This window comes from Cottoperca gobio, chromosome 9 (assembly GCF_900634415.1).
Source record: "Cottoperca gobio chromosome 9, fCotGob3.1, whole genome shotgun sequence".
In the NCBI taxonomy this organism is placed as follows: domain Eukaryota; kingdom Metazoa; phylum Chordata; class Actinopteri; order Perciformes; family Bovichtidae; genus Cottoperca; species Cottoperca gobio.
In genome coordinates this window covers 28184601-28203676 of record NC_041363.1, presented here as the reverse complement: position 1 = coordinate 28203676, position 19076 = coordinate 28184601, and the positions used below count along the sequence as shown (strand labels likewise).

The following is a 19076-nucleotide window of genomic DNA, read 5'->3' as shown; positions in this document are numbered from 1 at the left end:
AATGTTGCTTTTAACATCAATTATCTAATATAAAATTGTGAAAAACTTAAGCATAGCAGTATTTCTGCTTGAAGATAATATGCAGCCTTCTCTCGAACACTCCTTCCACCTGTAATGATCGGATTGCTATATTGATGGCATACTTGGGTTGGGCTGCAGCAGGACTTCAGTCTGTCTGTAGATTTTCTCAGTCCAGAGTTTGGTGCAGTCTGCGCGGCTCATCAGGTTCTCAAAGTGAGCGTCCAACTCAGTCTTCTCCGCCTGGCCCAACTTCTCCTCTGTGAACTGAGGCAAAGCACACACACCGCACACACTCTCAGGGGTGAACTGCTGAGACACAACTCTTCATATCGTCTAGGTTTTTTATCAACTATTACAAAAGGATGGGAACCAACGCGATATCACGACTGCTCATCTGACAGTCTTTTCCGTCCCCTCTCCCCGGCACCCTCAAACTTGTCCAGATGAAGTTAATAACATGGATTACAGTTGCTACGGTCTTTTAACTGAGACGTGTATAATTTATACTAGAGGCTGCTACGCGAGCTTGGCCTAAGATATAACGTTACATTAACAACACAACGTTATCTTGGTGGCTAGCAGCATTTGAACCTATGTTTAATTACAATGTAACGTAGGCCTTAACTATTGTCACGACGTAGCAGTTAGCTAAATATAAAGTAATTGTATCTTCTTCCTATGCTAATATGTAGCGTTACGTTAGCTCGGCAACACACTAGATACTGTAATGTTACCGTAACTGTGTCAGTAACGTCAGTAACAGCTGCCTGTCAAAATGGAAGGAAGCATTACCAGCCGAACCACAGTCATTTAACTTTGCACGAGGATTTTATTACCTGGACAGCTCGCGTGAAAAACACTCCAGCACCGGAGGCTAATTTCTTCACGTTGAAATCCATTGTGTTTGTATCTGCTAGCTAGTGATGTTACACTCGAAGCAGACCTGTACTCGACACCAGCAGCTGGATGTTATGGGAGGCAGACACGGGCATACGGTAAGAAATCACGTGACCACCACGGACGAGGCCTCATTACGTCAAACGCGTAAGTGAGTTTCAGAATCAGAATCAATTTTATCGGTCAACTATGTGTACTCATAGGAATTTGACTCCGGTTTCCGTTGCTCTCACTGTTACTTACACATATAATTGTGAAAGGGTGCAAAGTGCAGCATGGTAATAAACATTTTCATGTATTCCATCAAATGTATGTCAAGGCAGTGGCATTAGCAATGTAAACGTTGTGGTAAATATTTTGAAAACAAAACCAAAAATCTGAAAATAGACAGAGGACTAGTTACACCTGTGACCAATAGAGTATTAATAGCCTACTCATATGGCGTTCGTGACATCAACAAGCGTTAAAACCATAGACCGTGGGTCAAAACAGACATAAATAAATACAATAAAATAGAAATACACTAATACTTCCGTTGCAGCCCTTCAAAATATAACATGCCAGAATAAATTAGGCTGGACAAAATAGTTGGGTTTACTGCAGTGCCATTGGATTGCATTTCACAATGCAGAGGTTCGTGTTGTTTGATATCTAAAGTGTCTGTAAATTTGTAAACACAACAACAATGAGAATAAGAGTGAGTATTCACATATGAGTTATCGATATAAACCCATATTAAACTGGTGATTTGTCATGCTCTGGCCTAATGCGTGTGTGTTTGCCGGGGATGCTCAAGTTTTTTGTTGTTTTGCCTGAATGCACCTTTATTACGCCCGATGACGTAACGACGCACAGTGAGTCGACTCGGGGCTGGCTGACATGTGAGTTTTGTTGATAATGATATGTTCTGTGGATATTTAGTATTAGAAAAGTGTTAACTTAACTGTGGACATTTTATTCACCCGTTGACTATCTGAAATGTTTTAACTGACAGTTTGCGCTGCGTGAGACTGCAGTGAGTTAATTAACGTTATAGCCTGCTAGCTAACTGCCAAACAGATTATTTAGTTAGCTCATATAACGTTAGCCTATTGTAAGTAAGCTAGATAGTTTTGCTTATGGTTTTACGTACTCACTACTTGATAGATTTAACTGAGTTTACCTTTTTGATTTTACAGTCGAGACATAACGAGATATAATTTTGTCTTTTAGTTATTGCACCGGCACAGTAACGTTATGCAAAGCAGGTGGTCATGGCTTGGAAATCAAGGACCCACAATCTACAGGTCTTTGACACGGAGCTGAGTGCTGACACGGTGGAGTGGTGCCCTCTTTCATCAAGCCACGACATCCTGGCCTGCGGGACATATCAACTAGAAAAAGGGGTGAGATTAAGTCCCAATTGACTGTCCTGGTACATCCCATTGCCTGTCGTATGGGCGGGACATCATACTAAATTACTAACCTACATTTAGCTCTCTGACCTGTTTCAGTTTATCAGTATCACGTGTTCGTAAACACGGCATGACAAAGCCCAACATCAAACCTTTTTGTAGTCGCTACTGTCCACAGGAGAACATTGCTTTCAGTGCAGTGTCATTGTTTTGGCTCTTGTGGACCACATTGCATTAATCAAACTGGAACTACGTGGATTAAGTTTTTATACATCGTTATCGACAAGGATGGAGTAGACCACTGCCCATGACATCTCCAGGTGCACTGTGTTAATTGGTTTGTGGAAGTTTGAAAGTCAGTTTGTGTGTTATACTATTAAATCACAATATCCTTAGGCCCTGTGTCAAAATCTAGAAGTGTCTCCCTATAGCAGGGCAAACATTAGTTGGGGTTTTTCACATCCATAATGTGCACATCCACCGTATGAATCATAATCTCCTTTGGCTGTTCATTTAAAATGGTCAGTACACATTAATTAATATTGACATCGTAAACACATTAATGAAAACATGGTTCCCTTATAGTGTCTACACAACTAATAACAGCACATGGATCACCAGGGTAAAGAATTACAGAAAGTCAACTTTCCCCTCATACTCATTTTAATTCAAGTGTGCTGGAGTATTGAACACACCTAAAACAAAATATTTATTGTACATACTTGTACAGTCACAGTGATTACTATAGGATTAATTGTGCTTCTGAGTTCTATGTGACTTACTTTTATGCAGCAGTACATATTAGGGCTACAGTTCCTCCTGCTCCTGTCTGACTGATGACTGATGATGTTCCTTTTACATTGTTCCTGTAGGCAGGGGAAGAGGATGCCACACCAACCCGGACTGGTCGTTTGTACCTTTTTGAATATCGGCGAGAGGGATTGATGAGCCCTCCTCTCACTGAGCTACAGCGCATGGACACAGCAGCTATTTTAGATTTGAAATGGTAAAAAAAACTTGATAAATGTGGCTATTGATGTCATTGTTTGCTTCCTTCTTGTTGATTCTTTTGCATGTTCTCAGGTGCCATGTACCGTTGTCAGGGGAGGCAGTGCTGGGAATGGCAGCTGCCACCGGAGAGCTGCAGCTGTACACACTGTCACACAGTCCGGTGAGAAATGTGGCATCAGAAGAATCACAGCCAGTGACGGCTAATACAGCATATAGCTGATGTTTCTGTACAGAGTCAGCATGTAAAGATTTTGACAGGAAACATGGTCGTTGAATACTTCAGCCTCTGACATCAAAACTGGTTGAAAGTAACCTTTTCTGTGAGCAAAGAATGCATATAAGGTACAACATGTGAATGCTTGAGTTTGTATACCAACAGTGGTGGCCAAAAAAACAGGATCACTTTACAATAGATACACCATATCATTGCTGTCTAATACAACAGACCTGCAATGAATAAAATAATATGCAACCTGTGTGAAGCTTATATGAATGAGTTAGTTTGAGTGTCGAGTGGTGTTGATTAAAAATTTTTTTTTTAAATTTCAAGCTGTAGTCTGGTTTGTACTGGACTGCATTATGTTATGAAGACTTAGGAGTTTGTTCTGGATGGATGGACGCATGTCTTACAACATTTACCACACAGCCCCTTCAGTGTGTTAGAGAGTAAATGTGAGCAAGCCGAAGAGAATCAAGACACGTCATTTGTTCCGTAAGCCACTATTCTTAAAGGGAATGTTTGGATGTTTGGGAGTCTAGTTGTATGAAGTACTCCTCCATTGTCAGTGTATAAACTACAGTAAATGGAGGTCTGCACTCCCCAAGTTTGACAAAAACAGACTGGAGTACCAGCACGGAAGCTTAACTATATACCGCTGCTTTACCACCTAAAGAAATCATTTAAAGTGTATGCTATACTAGAATATTTTCACAGCTTCACCTTGCCTTGAGACAGACATTTCGGATGTTATCTATGCTCTCTTCAAAGCCACCAGACCCAGTGGGACTTTGGTTAGTTCGGAGTGACCAGAGTCACACAATATCACAAACAAACTAACTGATCGAGTAAGCAGTAGTCCAGCAACGCCCGCTTTCTGGGAGGTAAAATGACAATTGTCAATGGAGTGTGGTGGCGTGAGGAGAGCCTAGAAAGTGGCTCCAGTTCCCCGCCTGAAAAGGCTGTCTGACAGCAAGATAAGGCGGTTAAAATATTCTAAATACAGCGCACAATTAAATTCATATAGATTTTTCCGTGTCTTAAATGAGTTTAGCTGCTGCCCCGTCCACAGCAGTACATTACTTGGCTTCCGTGCTGGTACTCCTGTCTGTTCTCCAAACTGGGGGCGTAGTTCACTTAACTTTAATGAACTTTAAGCTGTTTAGTTTGCTGCTGATGTAAAATGATGTGATTGGTCAGTGATGAGTGTGTTATATTCACGAACATGTGTTTCCAGTAGGAAGGCGGCCGTAGTCTGCACACTCTGTGCAGTTTGGAGGTGGGAACAGAGCGGCTGGCTCTATCATTAGACTGGTCTACTGGGAGAATGGACAGGTAACAAACTCAGCATGGTCCAAAGCCTGAACACCTGCTGCTGTGTTTTTCCATATAACAGTTGATGTCACATTTTGTACCAAAACCTGTGTTGCCAAATTTGTCTGTTCAGCGACAGCTGAGGCCGAAAGCATTATGTTTTCAGGTTGTCCATCCGTGCTCCTGTGTGTCCGGCCCATTCTTGTGAAGGCAATATCTCAGCAACGCATTGAGAGAATTTCTTAAAATTTGGTGCAAATGTCCACTTGGACTCAAGGATGAACTGATTAAATTTGGGGGTCTTTCAAGGTCATTGTGATCTCACAAAACATGTTTTTGGCCATAACTCAAGAATTCTTACCGTAATTATGACATTTCCACACAAATGCCTAATAGGATAAATTGATGAAGTGAAGACAATTTGAACAGAACTGGATGTAATATGCAACATGACTGGTTGGCGGAGGCAAACAACCAAAAGGTGGTTATTCTAGTTACAACTAAGTAACTTAATTCCTATTCTTATTCTTCTTATTCTTATTAAGGCTGCATTCAGAATTGCATATTCTTTCTTTTTACTTTTAGTATGTAAAGTAGTCAATGTTGTCAAGTGTATGGTAGTATGGGTATTGGTTGTACATCTGTCCACTATATTATCATTATGCACACACACACACACACACACACCCACACACACACCTATAGGTTGGGCTACTTTTAAATACCACTGGTCGGGTCGTTTGTTTCAGCAGCAGTGATGTGCGGGTGGTGTGCAGTGACTCTGCAGGCTGCGTCAGTGTGCTCTCCCTGGCTGAAGGCGCTCTGGTGGCTCTGTCACAGTGGAAGGCCCATGACTTTGAGGCCTGGATCTCAGCCTTCTCCTACTGGGACACACAGCTGGTTTACTCTGGTAACACTCCTTTAATTCATAGTCTGTCACGTTTGTAATAAATACTTGCAGGAATGTCCCTAACCCTTTTGGAGCTCTATACAGAAATTGGATTTATGCCCCAAACTTTTCTTCCTGTGGCGATCAGCCTGCCTAGATTTACTTAATGTCAGGATGTTTCTATGTCATTGTATGGTTTAGCAAAAGTAACATTGTATATAACTTTATGAATTGAAAATGTTACAAATGTTACTACAGCATCCCAGACAAAAACATTGGGTTGTATATTTGTGTAAAGTCTTAAACTGCATCAACACAAGGTTAACAGACATGGTGCTGTCTGTCAGCTCAGTGAGAGCATGGTGCTCTGATGTAGTGTCCTCAAAGTGTTCACCACCAGAGCTTGTTAACCTCAGCTGTGCTCTGTTAGCGTGAGCCTCCAGAGGTGTTTGACACACCACAGAAGAAATAGAATGGCTGGTGTTTGGAGTATTAGGCATAAGGAGAAGGAAGGGGAGGAAGATTTGTTTCCATTTTCATTTGAGAATGAAGTCGATATGTAGAGTATAAAGTCCACTGCCAGGCATCAGAACAAATAAATCAAAGGAAGAAGGTTTTTTATTTATATTTTTGCATTTCAATTATAAAGTCGGAAGGTTGAGAATGAAGTCAAACTTTTGAGAATAAATTAAACTTAGCGTTAGAGCATACACTGAAAGTTTGACTTAATTCTCGACGTTTCGACTTTATTCTCCCTAACCCTTTTCTAATACTCTTCTGTACGGTACAGTACCTGGTGCCGAGCCAAAGCAGGTATAATTATAACTTCAAAATAAATCTGTGGTGCTACGTGAAAAAACGCAAAGTTATTTACACTTTGAAATGGGCAGTGCTGAATTATTGAATTACTTTTCTCCATCTTTACTTTATACAACACAGTATACATATTGGATCCCAACTAATACTGACTTTTTGAGGTTGATTTGAGAGTTACCAAAATCTGATAACGATACAGTTGATATTCATGTTTTTACATAAACACAGGATATACACAAAGATTTTTGATAAGTATCCCTAAAATGTGTTTTTTTGTGGCCAAGATATGTACTAAGCAGGGCATTAATAACTTGACAGTGCTCTCTGGAGAACAAACTTTGTAACGACAACATTGGTTCTGAATGTCACAAATATATCTTTGGCATTTCTGTACTGCAATTTCTTTTTACTTTTTGGCCGACGTATACTGTAGGCTGATACAGATTCAACTGCAACAAGCTGCAATAATAATAATAATAATAATAATAATGCATTTTATTTAGAGGCGCCTTTCACGACACCCAAGGTCGCCTTACAGTGCATTTAAAAGTTAAAACAGCTAAAACAAAGACGGAAAACAAATGAGTCAAACCGTCAGATAAAACGGGCAAGACAAGAGTGTGGAGTGACGGCGTGAAAGGAGGATCTGTGATAACAAGTTGGTTGTGTTTTAGAGTGAGTAGGCCAGTTTAAACAGGTGGGATTTGAAAGTCATAATGGAGTCAGACTGTTTGATGTGTGGAGGCAGAGCATTCCAGAGCCTGGGCGCAGTGCAGCTAAAAGCCCTGGCTCCCATGGTGCTAAGGCGGGAGGTGGGGACAGTCAGGAGTCCGGCTGAGGATGAGTGCAGGGAGCGGGAGGGGGTGTATTCCTGGAGGAGGTTCGAGAGATAGGTGGGGGCGAGGTTGTTGAGGGCTTTGCATGTGAGCAGAAGGTTTTTGTAATCAATCCGGTGCTGAACAGGGAGCCAGTGAAGTTGGATGAGGATGGGGGTGATGTGGTCAGACGATTTGATGCGCGTAATGATCCAGGCAGCCGAGTTCTGAATGATTTGGAGTCTGTTGAGTAGTTTTGTGGGTAGGCCAGAGAGGATAGCATTACAGTAGTCAATCCGGGATGTGACAAATGCATTAACCAGGATTTCAGTGCTGGATGTTTTCCTCTTAGAGTGGTATATGATTATATATTTTATATTATTAATCATTCTTGTTTGATGCCTAATCAGACTTGTTGGTGGATAAGAGGGAGCTCATTTTAACTGCTCTATCTCTTTTGATCATGTCTGTTTGCTTGGGTATGCATTTTCACCGTATCATTCCTCAACAGGTGGTGATGACTGCAAACTTAAAGGCTGGGATCTCCGGGCTGGTCCGTCCTGCCCCACTTTCACCAGTAAAAGGTGAGTCCTGATGTTTGTGTCAACAGCATTCATTTGGTCTGTCCGGTAAGGCAAGGTATATTGACAATTTCTGCTCTGTTCTCTTGAAGGCACTCTATGGGTGTGTGTAGTATTCACAGCAACCCACACCGGGAACACATCCTGGCTACAGCCAGGTAACTATCCATAAGAACTCTCTATGGTAACTATGGTGAGAACGACCTTTTGTATGATTGTGGCTACTGTTTACTGCCACTGCTTCCTGTCTTTGCTCTTCTTCTCCTAAACGGTCAGCTGCCTCACTCTTTCGGTCACGTGATTGTTAGCATGGTTCCCACTGGTCCTTGAAATCCAACAAATCAAGGCCTTAAACATTTTTTAAAAGGTAGACATGGGTCATTGAAAGTGCTTGAATTTATATATTTTGTGCAAGAATAGAATATAAATCTATTGCTCTACTTAATGCACAATATATTGTTATGCTGTGCTCTGTAAGGGGAAGGCAAGAGATAGTCTCACATAGTCTCTGCCATCTCTGTAAACCAGCACAATGAAGTTTCTTTAACTGTTGTCTGTGAGCTTCTGTACAGCTAGTTCTCATTATAATGATTCTAAGTGTTTTAATAGTAATTAACCTTGATCCATGTCTCAAACTGTGCCATGTTGGGTCCTTCAATTTGAGGGAACTGGTCCTGGAAAGTCTTTGAAAAGTCCTTGAATTTGATGTTTTAAGAAGGTGTTAGAACTTTTATTTTTCTGTAGCTATGATGAGCAGGTTTTGCTGTGGGATGGCAGGAACATGCGACAGCCTCTCAGTGAGAGTCCGGTGGGGGGTGGAGTGTGGAGGCTGAAGTGGCATCCGACCCACCAGCACCTGCTGCTGGCAGCCTGCATGCACAACGACTTCCACATCCTTAACTGCCAGCAGGCCTTCGGTGAGTATCAAGGAGGAAATACTTGCTTGTCATACACACAATGATTAATCAGTTATTTGAGAAAATGATTGCCATATCAACTTCTTTATTTAAGAACATTTTTGGTTGATTCATTTATAACTGTGGCAGGTCAATGAACATTTCTACTGGCCACTGCACTTTTTTGTCTGCCAATAAAATATGTAGAAAGTTGTTTTTGTTTGATAACGTCATAAAATATGACAAAGCTTTAATTATAAAAATAAAATAAAAAGGCTTTTGATACAGCTTTTGATACATGTCTCTGCCATAAACATTTTAATGGTGTTTGTCTAAATCAGTGTTTTTGTGTCATTTTCCAGAGGGCAGTGGAGAAGCATGTCCTGTCGTAGCCTCTTATATACTCCACAACTCCCTGGCGTACGGCGCTGACTGGTCCCGAATGTCCCCGGAAGAACCGGCTCCCTGCTCCCCTGTTGCTACAGAACCAAAGGAAAGCCTCACAGAGAGCGGAGGACACTTGAGGATTCAGTACGAATCTCCCACTGCCAGCTTTGACACTTCCCTGGAGGATGATGCAGGAAGATACATCCCAGAGGGCATTGCAGCACCCTCTATCACCCCTATTGCAGGCCCTGCCCTCAACTCTAATGAGGATTCCCCTTCACTGTCCTGTCTGCTGGCCAGCTGCTCATTCTATGACCATATGCTCCATGTGTGGCGCTGGGACTGGACTCCAGATGAGGCTCAACAGGAATCAACAGGAAGCAATGTTGACCCGGCTGGAGCACTGGCTGCATTGACACTATAGAATGTACAGCCCAACTACAACAAAAGCATGATATACTGTCTCTATGAAGATAAGACCCCATACTTTAATGTTAACCTATCAAGGAATATGCAATTAGATAAACCCTGACACTTCATTTTGATAAGCTTTTATTTAAACACATTGCTTAGAATCCTTATACCGTATGTCCTGCTGTTTTAAGCACTTTGTGATTGTGTAAAGGAAAATTGTTCACAAAAACACCTATTACTAAAACTAGCACCTATTACTGTAGGTAGCCATGCAGTGTGTCTGACGTTGGTCTCAAAAGGGAAATCCTTTACATTTGCACCCCTCTGCTTTTTAAAGACATTGTGCTCCTGGATTCAGTTAAGCAATAATGACATTTGACTTGTAAAAAGTGTAATGCCAGCATCTGTGCTGCTCCCCAGGAATCTGAGGTGGTGATGTTCACCATATGATTGTACTTTCTGACCAATAAAGTTACATAGACAAGTTCTAGGTTCCCTGTACATATCTTAACTTAGACAATGATTGAAAATGTCTTTGAAATCAAGGGGTTCTAAACAAAGTGAAAAATAAGTATATGGCACAAGATCTATCTCTGTACAAGAAAATATGAAGAATAACTTTACTGCCTCAGGACAGTCATCTCCGTGTATGTGTACTGATCTTTACAGTGACTAATGCAATGTGGAACACAGCTCCATAAGTTTTTTATTTTTTCATTTGATCAATTAACCAAAAAGACAACTTGTAGGAAATATTTTATTTTACACATAATTTTCAGTCTGTGTGATGATTTTTCCTGAAAGGGTCACGTCAGTTAGTCAGCAGCTTTCAGTGTAATCAGCAGTCTGCTCCTTTTCTTTGTAAATACAATGTGAATGCATCTTTAACGCACATAGTTTTTGGGATACAGCTTGAAGAGCTTCCCCTCCTGCTTGGGCTCAAATCCATATTTCTCTAGTCGTTCTTTGCTGAAAGTGCCCTCTTCAAAGTCTTTCTTGATCTGCGGGGACACAACTTCAGCAAACACACTTTGTGCTGTGAGTGGAGGCTCTATTCCTCGAGGAGAGCAATATGAGACGTAGGGTTTAAGTTTGAATCCCTCCAAGTTAGGCACCACAAACTCAGGAATCATGGTCCGTATGGACAGAAATTTTCTGCTGGAGAGCCTCAGACCAGTGGGTCTTGCGCCCCTGCCTTTATTATGAGTCTTTGATCCACGCTTGCTGGTGAACTCAGACATTCTGTCCGCTCCTCTGACCAGACCCCTTATCAACGTGGATAATACGCCCATGGTGCCACAGCGTTTCCTCCTGCAGGTTAGAGAAAAGGAGAATTAATTATTGTTTTATACATATTTTCTAAGAAGGCACAAATACAACTCCAAAGAATACCAGGATTTGCCACCAACACAGCTGAGCCGTTTCTCAAAATCGGCCAACATTAATGATTTATATTCTTGTGGATACGGTACGACAACCGTGGGATAGAGTGTCCAATGAAGTAAACATCTTGAACAATATTTGTTTTACTGAAACGCTTACCTGTTTATTTATTAACACTTAACGTACTGAATCCATCAAGGCCGTTAGTTGTTATTAACACAGTGTTCCACATGCAGTAAACATGGCTTCAGCTAACGTTAGGTTAGAGAATAACAAACAAAGTGTTATCTACAGTTAATGTATTAACTAGCTAGCTAGCTAACCATAATTTACGAGCGAGCTAATGTTGCATTGTCTGCTGGCAAGCTAGTTAACTATTACTGTTACACTAATATAGTTGTTGGCGTTTAGTTAAATGTTATCATTTTTCAATTGCCTATACGTTCATAAATTGTTACAAAATTCGACTCCTCTCACCTTGAGCCCACTGTTGGTCCAATGTAAGCAATGTGCGAGACTGTTCAAGGAAATGCTCAGTGATAGGCCGAAAGGCAATACCATTCACCAATTACAATCCGAGATACTAGAACTGAACTGTCAGTGATTGGCGTGCGTCAAGTAAACTACGGTTACCTAGAATACAGACAATTTACCCTTCAAAATAAATGCTGTAAATGCTAAATAGAATGTGCAAAACAAAAATGTATCTAAGTTATCTGTTCATGTTCAGCTGAACTATGGATATACTTTGTATTAAGAAAGAGTCAAATCTAGCTGTTGAATTGTATCCAACATCCTCTTGTAATACAGTTTATGCCTACATCACATGTGGGACTCCGTTCACGGTCGTCAATAAGGGTTTTATTTTTATAGGGCTGACAGGACATTCAGAGCGAACGGTCTTCATACTATTCTTGGGCTTGCACACACAAAAACTTTGACACAAGAAAGGTACGTTTGGAAAGATTGTTTGGTCAGTTCTGTCTTTAGGGTTAAGGGGTTAGCTATAGCTGTTGGTAATGTGTTTTTTTGTATTTGTTATAGACTGTTAATGCAGACGTGTTTGTTCAGGTTTCCGCTTGCATTGGGTTGTCCTCTTGTTGAGTAGCGGACTGCAGCCACAGAAGTGGAGTCCGCGGAGACACCGACAATTCCCTGTAACAAAGTTGAAGTTTATGTTAGGGAACTGTGACATTAAATGTTTGCTCTCTGCGTACGCTTCAAGTGTCCACCAGTTCATTTTAAACTATAAAAGTGTAGGTCATTTTACTTTATCCACTAACGTTACATTTAACCAGGAATATGATGCTCCGTGTTGTCTCCAAACTCTTTTGAAATATCTGGCTAGCAATTCCCCTCTGTTAAATGCACTCACATGGACCAAAATAGGGTACGACGTGAATGACTAAAATCCACTTTTTAATTGGGCATATATCATCCACAGAGCACTAATAAAAACATACAATTTCTGTATGGAGTTTGGCACAAGAAGACAGACCCAGGCTAGGTCAACATGGAAAGTAAATAAGTGACATAAGTGATCCACAGATGTATGTATGTATGTATGTTTGTTAAAGAAACTAACGTTACACATGATAGCCATTATCCATTGGAGTGTGGTCGGAGCGTAGCGGTGTGTGCTGCAGGGAGTGTTTGGTTACGGTACAAGTTCTGCGCTTGTGACCCTTTTTTCTTGCGCTGACTAGGTGATCTTTAACCCAGATTCTGTGTCTGTCAATTGGGTGGGTTTCTTACGTGAAGGGGTTCGAGTCCCTGGCTGTTATATATATTATATTATATAATAATAATAATAATAATAATAATAATAATAATAATAATATATTATCAAAATTGCTTGATCAAACTCTTGTACTATGTCAGCAAAAAAAATCATCTTCTGAAGTTTTTAAATTACGTTTTTTACCCTGATGAAATGTCACTGTTTGACTTTAGTATAAATTCATCATTTCAGTCTTCAAGATTGCCTTGTTTTAGTGTTTCATTATCTTTTTGAACAGGCATGGAAGATGATAATGAAGAAAAGGAGAGCTGCAGTATATACCCGGTATGCTGTTCTTCAACACTATTTATTGCACTTTATTGTCTGAAAAGAAAGTTCCATATCCTTGTCCTTAGCAAGGCATTTAGGCACAAGATAATGATGATATAACGTGTAATTCCCCATGAAATACATGACACATGCATTACAAAAATGCTTTAAGTATTTCACCAGATTATTAGGATTATGTTAATTAATTAAAACATAGTAATTTTGCCTTCATAAAATGCTAAAGAAACTGAAATAATGAAGTTGTCGCCAAAGTAAGTCATATTTTCAACTGAAAAGCTGCTGTCCCAATCCTTGTTCTGCTCTGACTGACACTCCTTCACACAGCCTGATCCCTGTCCGGTCGATTTCATCCTCTCTGTGTTGTTCCCATGCTTCATGTTTCAGAGCCTGGTTCCACTCGGTAGTGAGATCAAGGCCAGGATGCAGCAGCTTGTGGAGGAAAGGATGGAGGCCAACATGGTAACCACCGACAGTCAGTTTCTGACTCTGGTTCTTACATTACACTACATTACATTAGAGTTCATTTAGCTGACACTTTTGTCCAAAGCGACTTACAACAAGTGCAAACAATCATGAGGATACAACTCCGAACAGCAAGAATCTTGCAAGTACATTATCTTCAGAAAGGTACAATCCTTTAAGTGCAGAACAATAGCTTCAAATAAGCCAAACAAAAGTGCAACATACAGAAACATAAAGAACTGATTTATTTATTTATTTGACTGCAAAGATGTTTGCAAATGGCTTCTTTGATTTTAATTATGTGTGTGTTGTTGTGCACTAGAGCAAAGGATTGACTGGGATCACATTAATGACTTTATGTTCTTGTCTTTTAGCACATATCATGTTTTTATTAAAGAACTGAGTACAGCTCATTTAAATGTCTTTCTGTTTGTCTTCCAGTGGACGGCTGTGCTGATGGCAGCGGTGACAGTTGTTTCTGTCGTTGGAGTTGTTGTGTTTCTTCTTTACAGAAGATACAAACTGTCAAGTCAGTTCCCTACACACTGTACTTTCTGTTTCACAGTACATTTGTATCCTAAATGTCTCTTTATGCTTTAATAGGTGTTATGTCAGAGACTGAGTGATGACCGTTACAATATTAGAGGTTTTTTAATCATATGTCAGTGTTTCAGAGACAACAGAAACGTTTACAGTGTATACAAGCATGCATTTTAAGGGTTAGGTTTGAACTGGTTATTGAAAAGTTGCTAGTATCAATACATTTAGTAGTCATTATATGAATTTTTACCAGGGATTAAAAAGTCCTGAAAGTGCAGGGTGATTTAAACTGGCAGATTTACTGCATCAGCCTGGTACATTAGTTCAATGCTGGTATTAGGGGCACAGACCAATTCAGTAGATTGCAAACGGCCTTACAGAGGATGTCTGCTGTGTTTCAGAGGAGCAGGCCGGTGCTCCACACTATCGCTTCAGGAAGAGAGACAAGGTGATGTTCTACGGTCGAAAGATCATGAGAAAGGTCAGTGCCCTTTTAAACACCCCTCAGTGTGTACTGTATGTGTTTGTGTGAGAGTTTTGTAGTTTGTTCTTTAAACAATTAAAAGTAAAATATATAACATTTCCGCATTAAAATGTCTAAAAACAAAACATTAATGTAACCCTGTTTTAAGCTAAGTTTTTATCATGTACTTTTGAGATCTTGTTTAACTATATATTTTAACCGAGATGAAGGATTTTAGTCAACTGATGTCTGAATCTTAAGTCATCAGAGAAACTGAGTAACTAAACTGATCAAACGTTCGCAGCAGCTGAACGGCGTGCAGGAGAAACACTGATTTTTTCATTGTTTTTACCGGATTTAATCACCAGGTCCATTTGTTATGGAGAGGATTGTATGCAAACATGTCAAATCGCCAAACTTTTCCCGTTGCAGGTTCAGACGTTGTCCTCAGTGCCTACCTCTAGTTCAAACTCAGCTTCCCGGCAGAGAATGAGGAAGAGGACCAAAGTCCTGTCTTTAGCTCGCAAGTAAGTCCCTTTTTCAGCATTCGGTCGATAAGCTTTGAAGGTTGGAAGTTCATACTGCACGTTAGGAACAGTTGTTTGACAAAATAATCTTAACTCAAGGTCCAAGTAAGTGTACCTTGAGTTAAGATAATTTAATCAAAGAAGATAAGTTGTATTTTAACATACCAGCTAACGGGAAAATACACTATCAGAGCCAATCATCACTAAAAATGGGATGTACTGTAAATAATGGATTTTAAAAACAGTGTTAGCTTAGAGTAATTCTAAATACATTTACAATACAAACTGTAACAAACAGACATGAATCTATTTAAAATTAAGATTTGTAATATACAGTAAATGCACGTAAGTGGTGTGTTTATAAAAGGAAAGTTCCAATTTAGATAAGAGGAACTTGGTTTTGAAGAAAGATGTGTAAAATTAGCTCCGAATGATCTGTTGTGACCTGATTCAGAGACTTGTTCTACCAATGAAAGTAGTTTTTACAGTATAAAGAATGTCTTTTTTAAATGTGTGTGTTTTAATTAGGATCCTGCGCATTCAGAAGGAGCCCCCCACCCTGCAGCCCAAGGAGCCTCCTCCCTCACTGCTGGAGGCTGACCTGACGGAGTTCGATGTTCAAAACTCCCATCTGCCCTCTGAGGTGCTGTACATGCTGAAAAATGTCAGGTAAATAAAATGAAATGTTTTATTTCCTTTTTAAAAATAGCAAATTTAAATATGTAAATATGTATTTACAAATACAACCAAAACTCCGACAGCAATAGACAACCCGTCATGCAGTTCCAGAAAGCCAGCAAACAAATGAGCTAACAAGCAACAGCAACATAAAACAACAAATGAAGAGAGCTGAAACGATACAAATAAAAGTATCTAATTCCTTTAGGAAAAGAAAGTATTGTATCTACAAGTCATACACTTCCTACCTTGCTGTAGGTGTGGATAGGCTACACGCTTCATAAAATACAACACTTTCATTAGTTGTCCTGTCATCAGGACATGGTTGCCAAGAAGGGTTTCCAAACTGAGTTTGAGAATATATTCATGTACTATTGCTATTTTCAACAGTGCGTCTTGAATGTGTGGAGCACTGTTGTCGCTCCATTTACAAAAAGCTTTTTGGCAACAGCAAAAGTTACAGAGTGATTTTGTTGTTGATTAGTCAATCTTGACAGAACCCCTAATTAGAGTGCGGGGTTGGGCTGAATTAAAACTTTTGTGACAGCACAATTTTCTGGAAAACTTTTATCCAAAACCTTATTAGACGAGCCTTTCTAACAAGTGCTGTCTTGCCTTAACCCCACCCTCCACCACCTATTGGGAGTCCAATGACACTTATGTGATGTTTGGAGCGGAGTTGGTTTCAATGAGCCTTCCTTGGAGATAGACTGAGCTCTTCTCCAGCTCTCATTCGTTATAACACATCTTAGATCCGTAGCCCAAGCACTTTCAAAGCTGAGAAATTAGATGATATTTTCTTCTTAAGTTCTTTACAGATATGTTTTGTTTTATAATTGAGAAATATCTCTTGCTAGTAAACATTTCTGTCATTATGCTTTGGGTGGTGACATGCTCCAACTGTCTAACTCGCACCAAAACAAAGAGTTGCTGATCCACTAATTGTTCAGCTGTTTGATTGTCACTGCTAGAGTCCACCATCCCTGTTTGGGATTCAAATTGCCTACTTACAAATAATAGTTTTACTGGAAACTATGCATGCACATACTGGGCATGCTGTGGAAGACACAAGCTGATCCATGCACACTTTTTCTCTTAATGTGGAAGTCAAACTTCAATCATGAGTTTGGTATTACAGTGTTGGCTGACTTGGCTGTCTTCATTAAAACAACATGACATAATGAACCTCTCAGCCCACTGTGCTGTAAACAGATACACAAGTTTCTTTTCTTCTTCAGTTGATACTCAAGGTGTGTTTTCTGCACCCAGTGGTCAATACACTGATTTTGAACAGAACTCTGCAACCTGTACTACTAAAACACACTAAGCAGTAACTACAGGTGTCGTCAAACCTACCAGGACTGAAATCTTAAGCATTATAACTTTCAGCTGGTTGTCTTTCCAAATCCTCAATAGGTGAGACTGTTGTCCTGCATCTTTCGTACATCGATGGTGTCAGAATCTAAGTGGGATTTGTTATATCTTTGATGTGATAAAGATAAACTGTCATTTTTATAGTTATATATATATATATATATTAATGTGGTTATTATCATTAGCAGTAATAGAACTACAGCGTATGTGCACTTGTGTTTTAACCAGGGTGCTGGGCCACTTCGAGAAGCCCCTTTTCCTGGAGCTGTGTCGTCACATGGTGGTGATGCAGCTACATCAGGGAGAGGCCCTCTTCCGGCCAGGTGACACTGACGACAGTATTTACGTGGTTCAAGATGGCCACCTGGAGCTGTGCATCCATGAAAGTGTAAGAACTTAGGGCTGACCACAACCTACTGTCTACTGAGTCACAAAACCACAAGAATATTTCCCACTCAGCGATGGATTACTACTTAAGATCTGTGAGAACAATGTGTTTGAACCTTTAGCTGTGTTGTTACTGATGTTCTGCTCTCATGTTGAGATGTAATTGTGTTTTCTTCCTGCAGGATGATACAGACGCTGTGGTGAAGGAAGTTTTACCAGGAGACAGTGTTCACAGTTTGCTCAGTATCCTGGACATCATCACTGTACGTCTTCATCCTCATACGTAACACACCTGTATTTTAGAACAGATAAAAAAACATAACATACAATTAGATCTACTCCAATTTTGATCATTATATAGTCTGAGCTGAGTGCTTTCAAGAGGTGGAAGAAGTCATATTTAACTTAAGTACAAGTAGTAATGCCACAGTGTAAAAATACTATGTCACAAGTAAGAGTCCTGCATTCAAAGTTTTACTTAAGTAAAAGTACAAACGTATCGGCATCGGAATGTATTTAAAGTACAAAAATAAAAGTACTCGTTCTGCATAAAGGCACTTTTCAGAATAGGATATATTACATTATATTATTGAATTATAATTATTGATACAATAATGTGTTCATCACTTAATGTGTATTGTATGTATCTAGTTCACTGGTGCTTTGTCTGATAGATTCACATAAACACTTCTAAATGCTCTCGCCTGGTTTTACTGAAGTGGTGTCCCACTGTAAATATCTGATCATATTACGTTTCAATCATTCAGTACATCAGCCCTTCTTTTATTCACTTTTCTATTAACATTTTGTACATATTGTCGCACAATATAATTCTGTTTTGTGTTTCTGTTTTCACGACATTCTTTCTCCACACACCGTATTCTCTGTATTTCAGGGACATCCAGCGCCTTACAAAACAGTGTCTGCGAGAGCTGCAGTTCCCTCCACGATCCTGCGTCTTCCAGCTGCAGCCTTCCAGTCAGTCTTTGAGAAATATCCAGAAACTCTGGTCCGTGTCATCCAGGTAAAGTGTCCACTGACAATGAGTACTATTTTAGCCAGTGCATAACATGCGAGAAAAGCACATCAGCTTCAGAAAATGTTTCCACCTCCTGTTTTTAGTATTGACAGTGCAGTCTGTGTCTCCTGTCCTGTAGATAATCATGGTGCGTCTCCAGAGAGTCACCTTCCTTGCCTTACACAACTACCTTGGCCTGACCACTGAGCTCTTCAACCAGGTACTGTTTTATTTTTGCCAAACTGTGCTCCACAGATTGGATCACCTTACTTTTCACTTCCATCGGTTCATTAGTTCATTAGTGGAATTCTTGACCTCACACGTATTTTTCCTTTATTTAGTTTTATTGTTGTGCTGCTCTGCTTCATTCTGTTCTCTGATATGCAAGACTGTCTCAAAGTAAAAACAACAAGATACAGACAAAGACCAAATACTGCACAGGTGTCCAACAAACATCACACAATGAATGTGCAGCTCTCAGATAGCCACACGGCAGGTAAAGAAACAGAGGAGTAAATAAA

At 40.0% G+C, this 19076-nt stretch overlaps 4 protein-coding genes across 12 annotated transcripts in view; 2 read left to right on the top strand and 2 right to left on the bottom strand.

Moving 5' to 3' along the window:
- LOC115012925 (endophilin-B2-like) overlaps nt 1-996 on the bottom strand; it is a 15899-nt gene extending 14903 nt beyond the window's left edge. For all 4 annotated transcript variants that reach the window (XM_029438777.1, XM_029438778.1, XM_029438779.1 and 1 more), the window contains exons 1-2: nt 858-996; nt 144-285 (exon numbers count right to left, since the gene is read on the bottom strand). In XM_029438777.1, the coding sequence (XP_029294637.1) occupies nt 144-285; nt 858-920 (205 nt within the window). In that variant the 5' untranslated portion in view covers nt 921-996. The remainder of the gene's footprint in view (nt 1-143; nt 286-857) is intronic.
- On the top strand, nt 869-10138 carry dph7 (diphthamide biosynthesis 7). Of its 5 annotated transcripts, none has more exons than XM_029438773.1 (10): nt 869-1016; nt 2131-2303; nt 3185-3318; nt 3396-3483; nt 4781-4875; nt 5604-5764; nt 7886-7958; nt 8048-8113; nt 8700-8872; nt 9214-10138. In XM_029438773.1, the coding sequence occupies exons 2-10, from the start codon at nt 2172-2174 to the stop codon at nt 9660-9662; spliced, it is 1371 nt and encodes a 456-aa protein (XP_029294633.1). In that variant the 5' UTR covers nt 869-1016; nt 2131-2171; the 3' UTR covers nt 9663-10138. The 5 variants fall into 5 exon arrangements, with proteins under 5 accessions (XP_029294633.1, XP_029294635.1, XP_029294636.1 ...); XM_029438775.1 differs by lacking the exon at nt 869-1016 and adding an exon at nt 1341-1799 and having other exon boundaries at nt 5607-5764; XM_029438776.1 differs by lacking the exon at nt 869-1016 and adding an exon at nt 1341-1799 and having other exon boundaries at nt 8733-8872.
- A 204-nt stretch (nt 10139-10342) lies between these two features.
- mrpl41 (mitochondrial ribosomal protein L41) lies at nt 10343-11617 on the bottom strand. 2 transcript variants are annotated; one of them, XM_029438781.1, is made up of 2 exons: nt 11513-11617; nt 10343-10963 (listed from the first exon to the last, which is right to left on the bottom strand). In XM_029438781.1, the coding sequence occupies exon 2, from the start codon at nt 10942-10944 to the stop codon at nt 10537-10539; it is 408 nt and encodes a 135-aa protein (XP_029294641.1). In that variant the 5' UTR covers nt 10945-10963; nt 11513-11617; the 3' UTR covers nt 10343-10536. The 2 variants fall into 2 exon arrangements, with proteins under 2 accessions (XP_029294641.1, XP_029294643.1); XM_029438783.1 differs by lacking the exon at nt 11513-11617 and adding an exon at nt 11195-11506.
- Nucleotides 11618-12003: 386 nt separating this feature from the next.
- The window catches only part of pnpla7b (patatin-like phospholipase domain containing 7b), a 30726-nt gene continuing 23653 nt past the window's right edge, over nt 12004-19076 (top strand). Inside the window, exons 1-11 of the mRNA XM_029440571.1 lie at nt 12004-12008; nt 13054-13100; nt 13491-13565; nt 14010-14097; nt 14510-14589; nt 15004-15098; nt 15627-15767; nt 17379-17538; nt 17720-17800; nt 18433-18561; nt 18695-18775. Coding sequence (XP_029296431.1) covers nt 13056-13100; nt 13491-13565; nt 14010-14097; nt 14510-14589; nt 15004-15098; nt 15627-15767; nt 17379-17538; nt 17720-17800; nt 18433-18561; nt 18695-18775 — 975 coding nt within the window. The 5' untranslated portion in view covers nt 12004-12008; nt 13054-13055. The remainder of the gene's footprint in view (nt 12009-13053; nt 13101-13490; nt 13566-14009; nt 14098-14509; nt 14590-15003; nt 15099-15626; nt 15768-17378; nt 17539-17719; nt 17801-18432; nt 18562-18694; nt 18776-19076) is intronic.

Coding starts and splice junctions, on each gene's coding strand:
- dph7 (XM_029438773.1), top strand. CDS start 2,172: ATGGCTTGGAAATCAAGGACCCACAATCTACAGGTCTTTGACACGGAG. Junction 3,484..4,780: donor ACACACTGTCACACAGTCCG/GTGAGAAATGTG, acceptor TGTTTCCAGTAG/GAAGGCGGCCGTAGTCTGCA. Junction 8,873..9,213: donor TAACTGCCAGCAGGCCTTCG/GTGAGTATCAAG, acceptor GTCATTTTCCAG/AGGGCAGTGGAGAAGCATGT.
- mrpl41 (XM_029438781.1), bottom strand. CDS start 10,944: ATGGGCGTATTATCCACGTTGATAAGGGGTCTGGTCAGAGGAGCGGAC.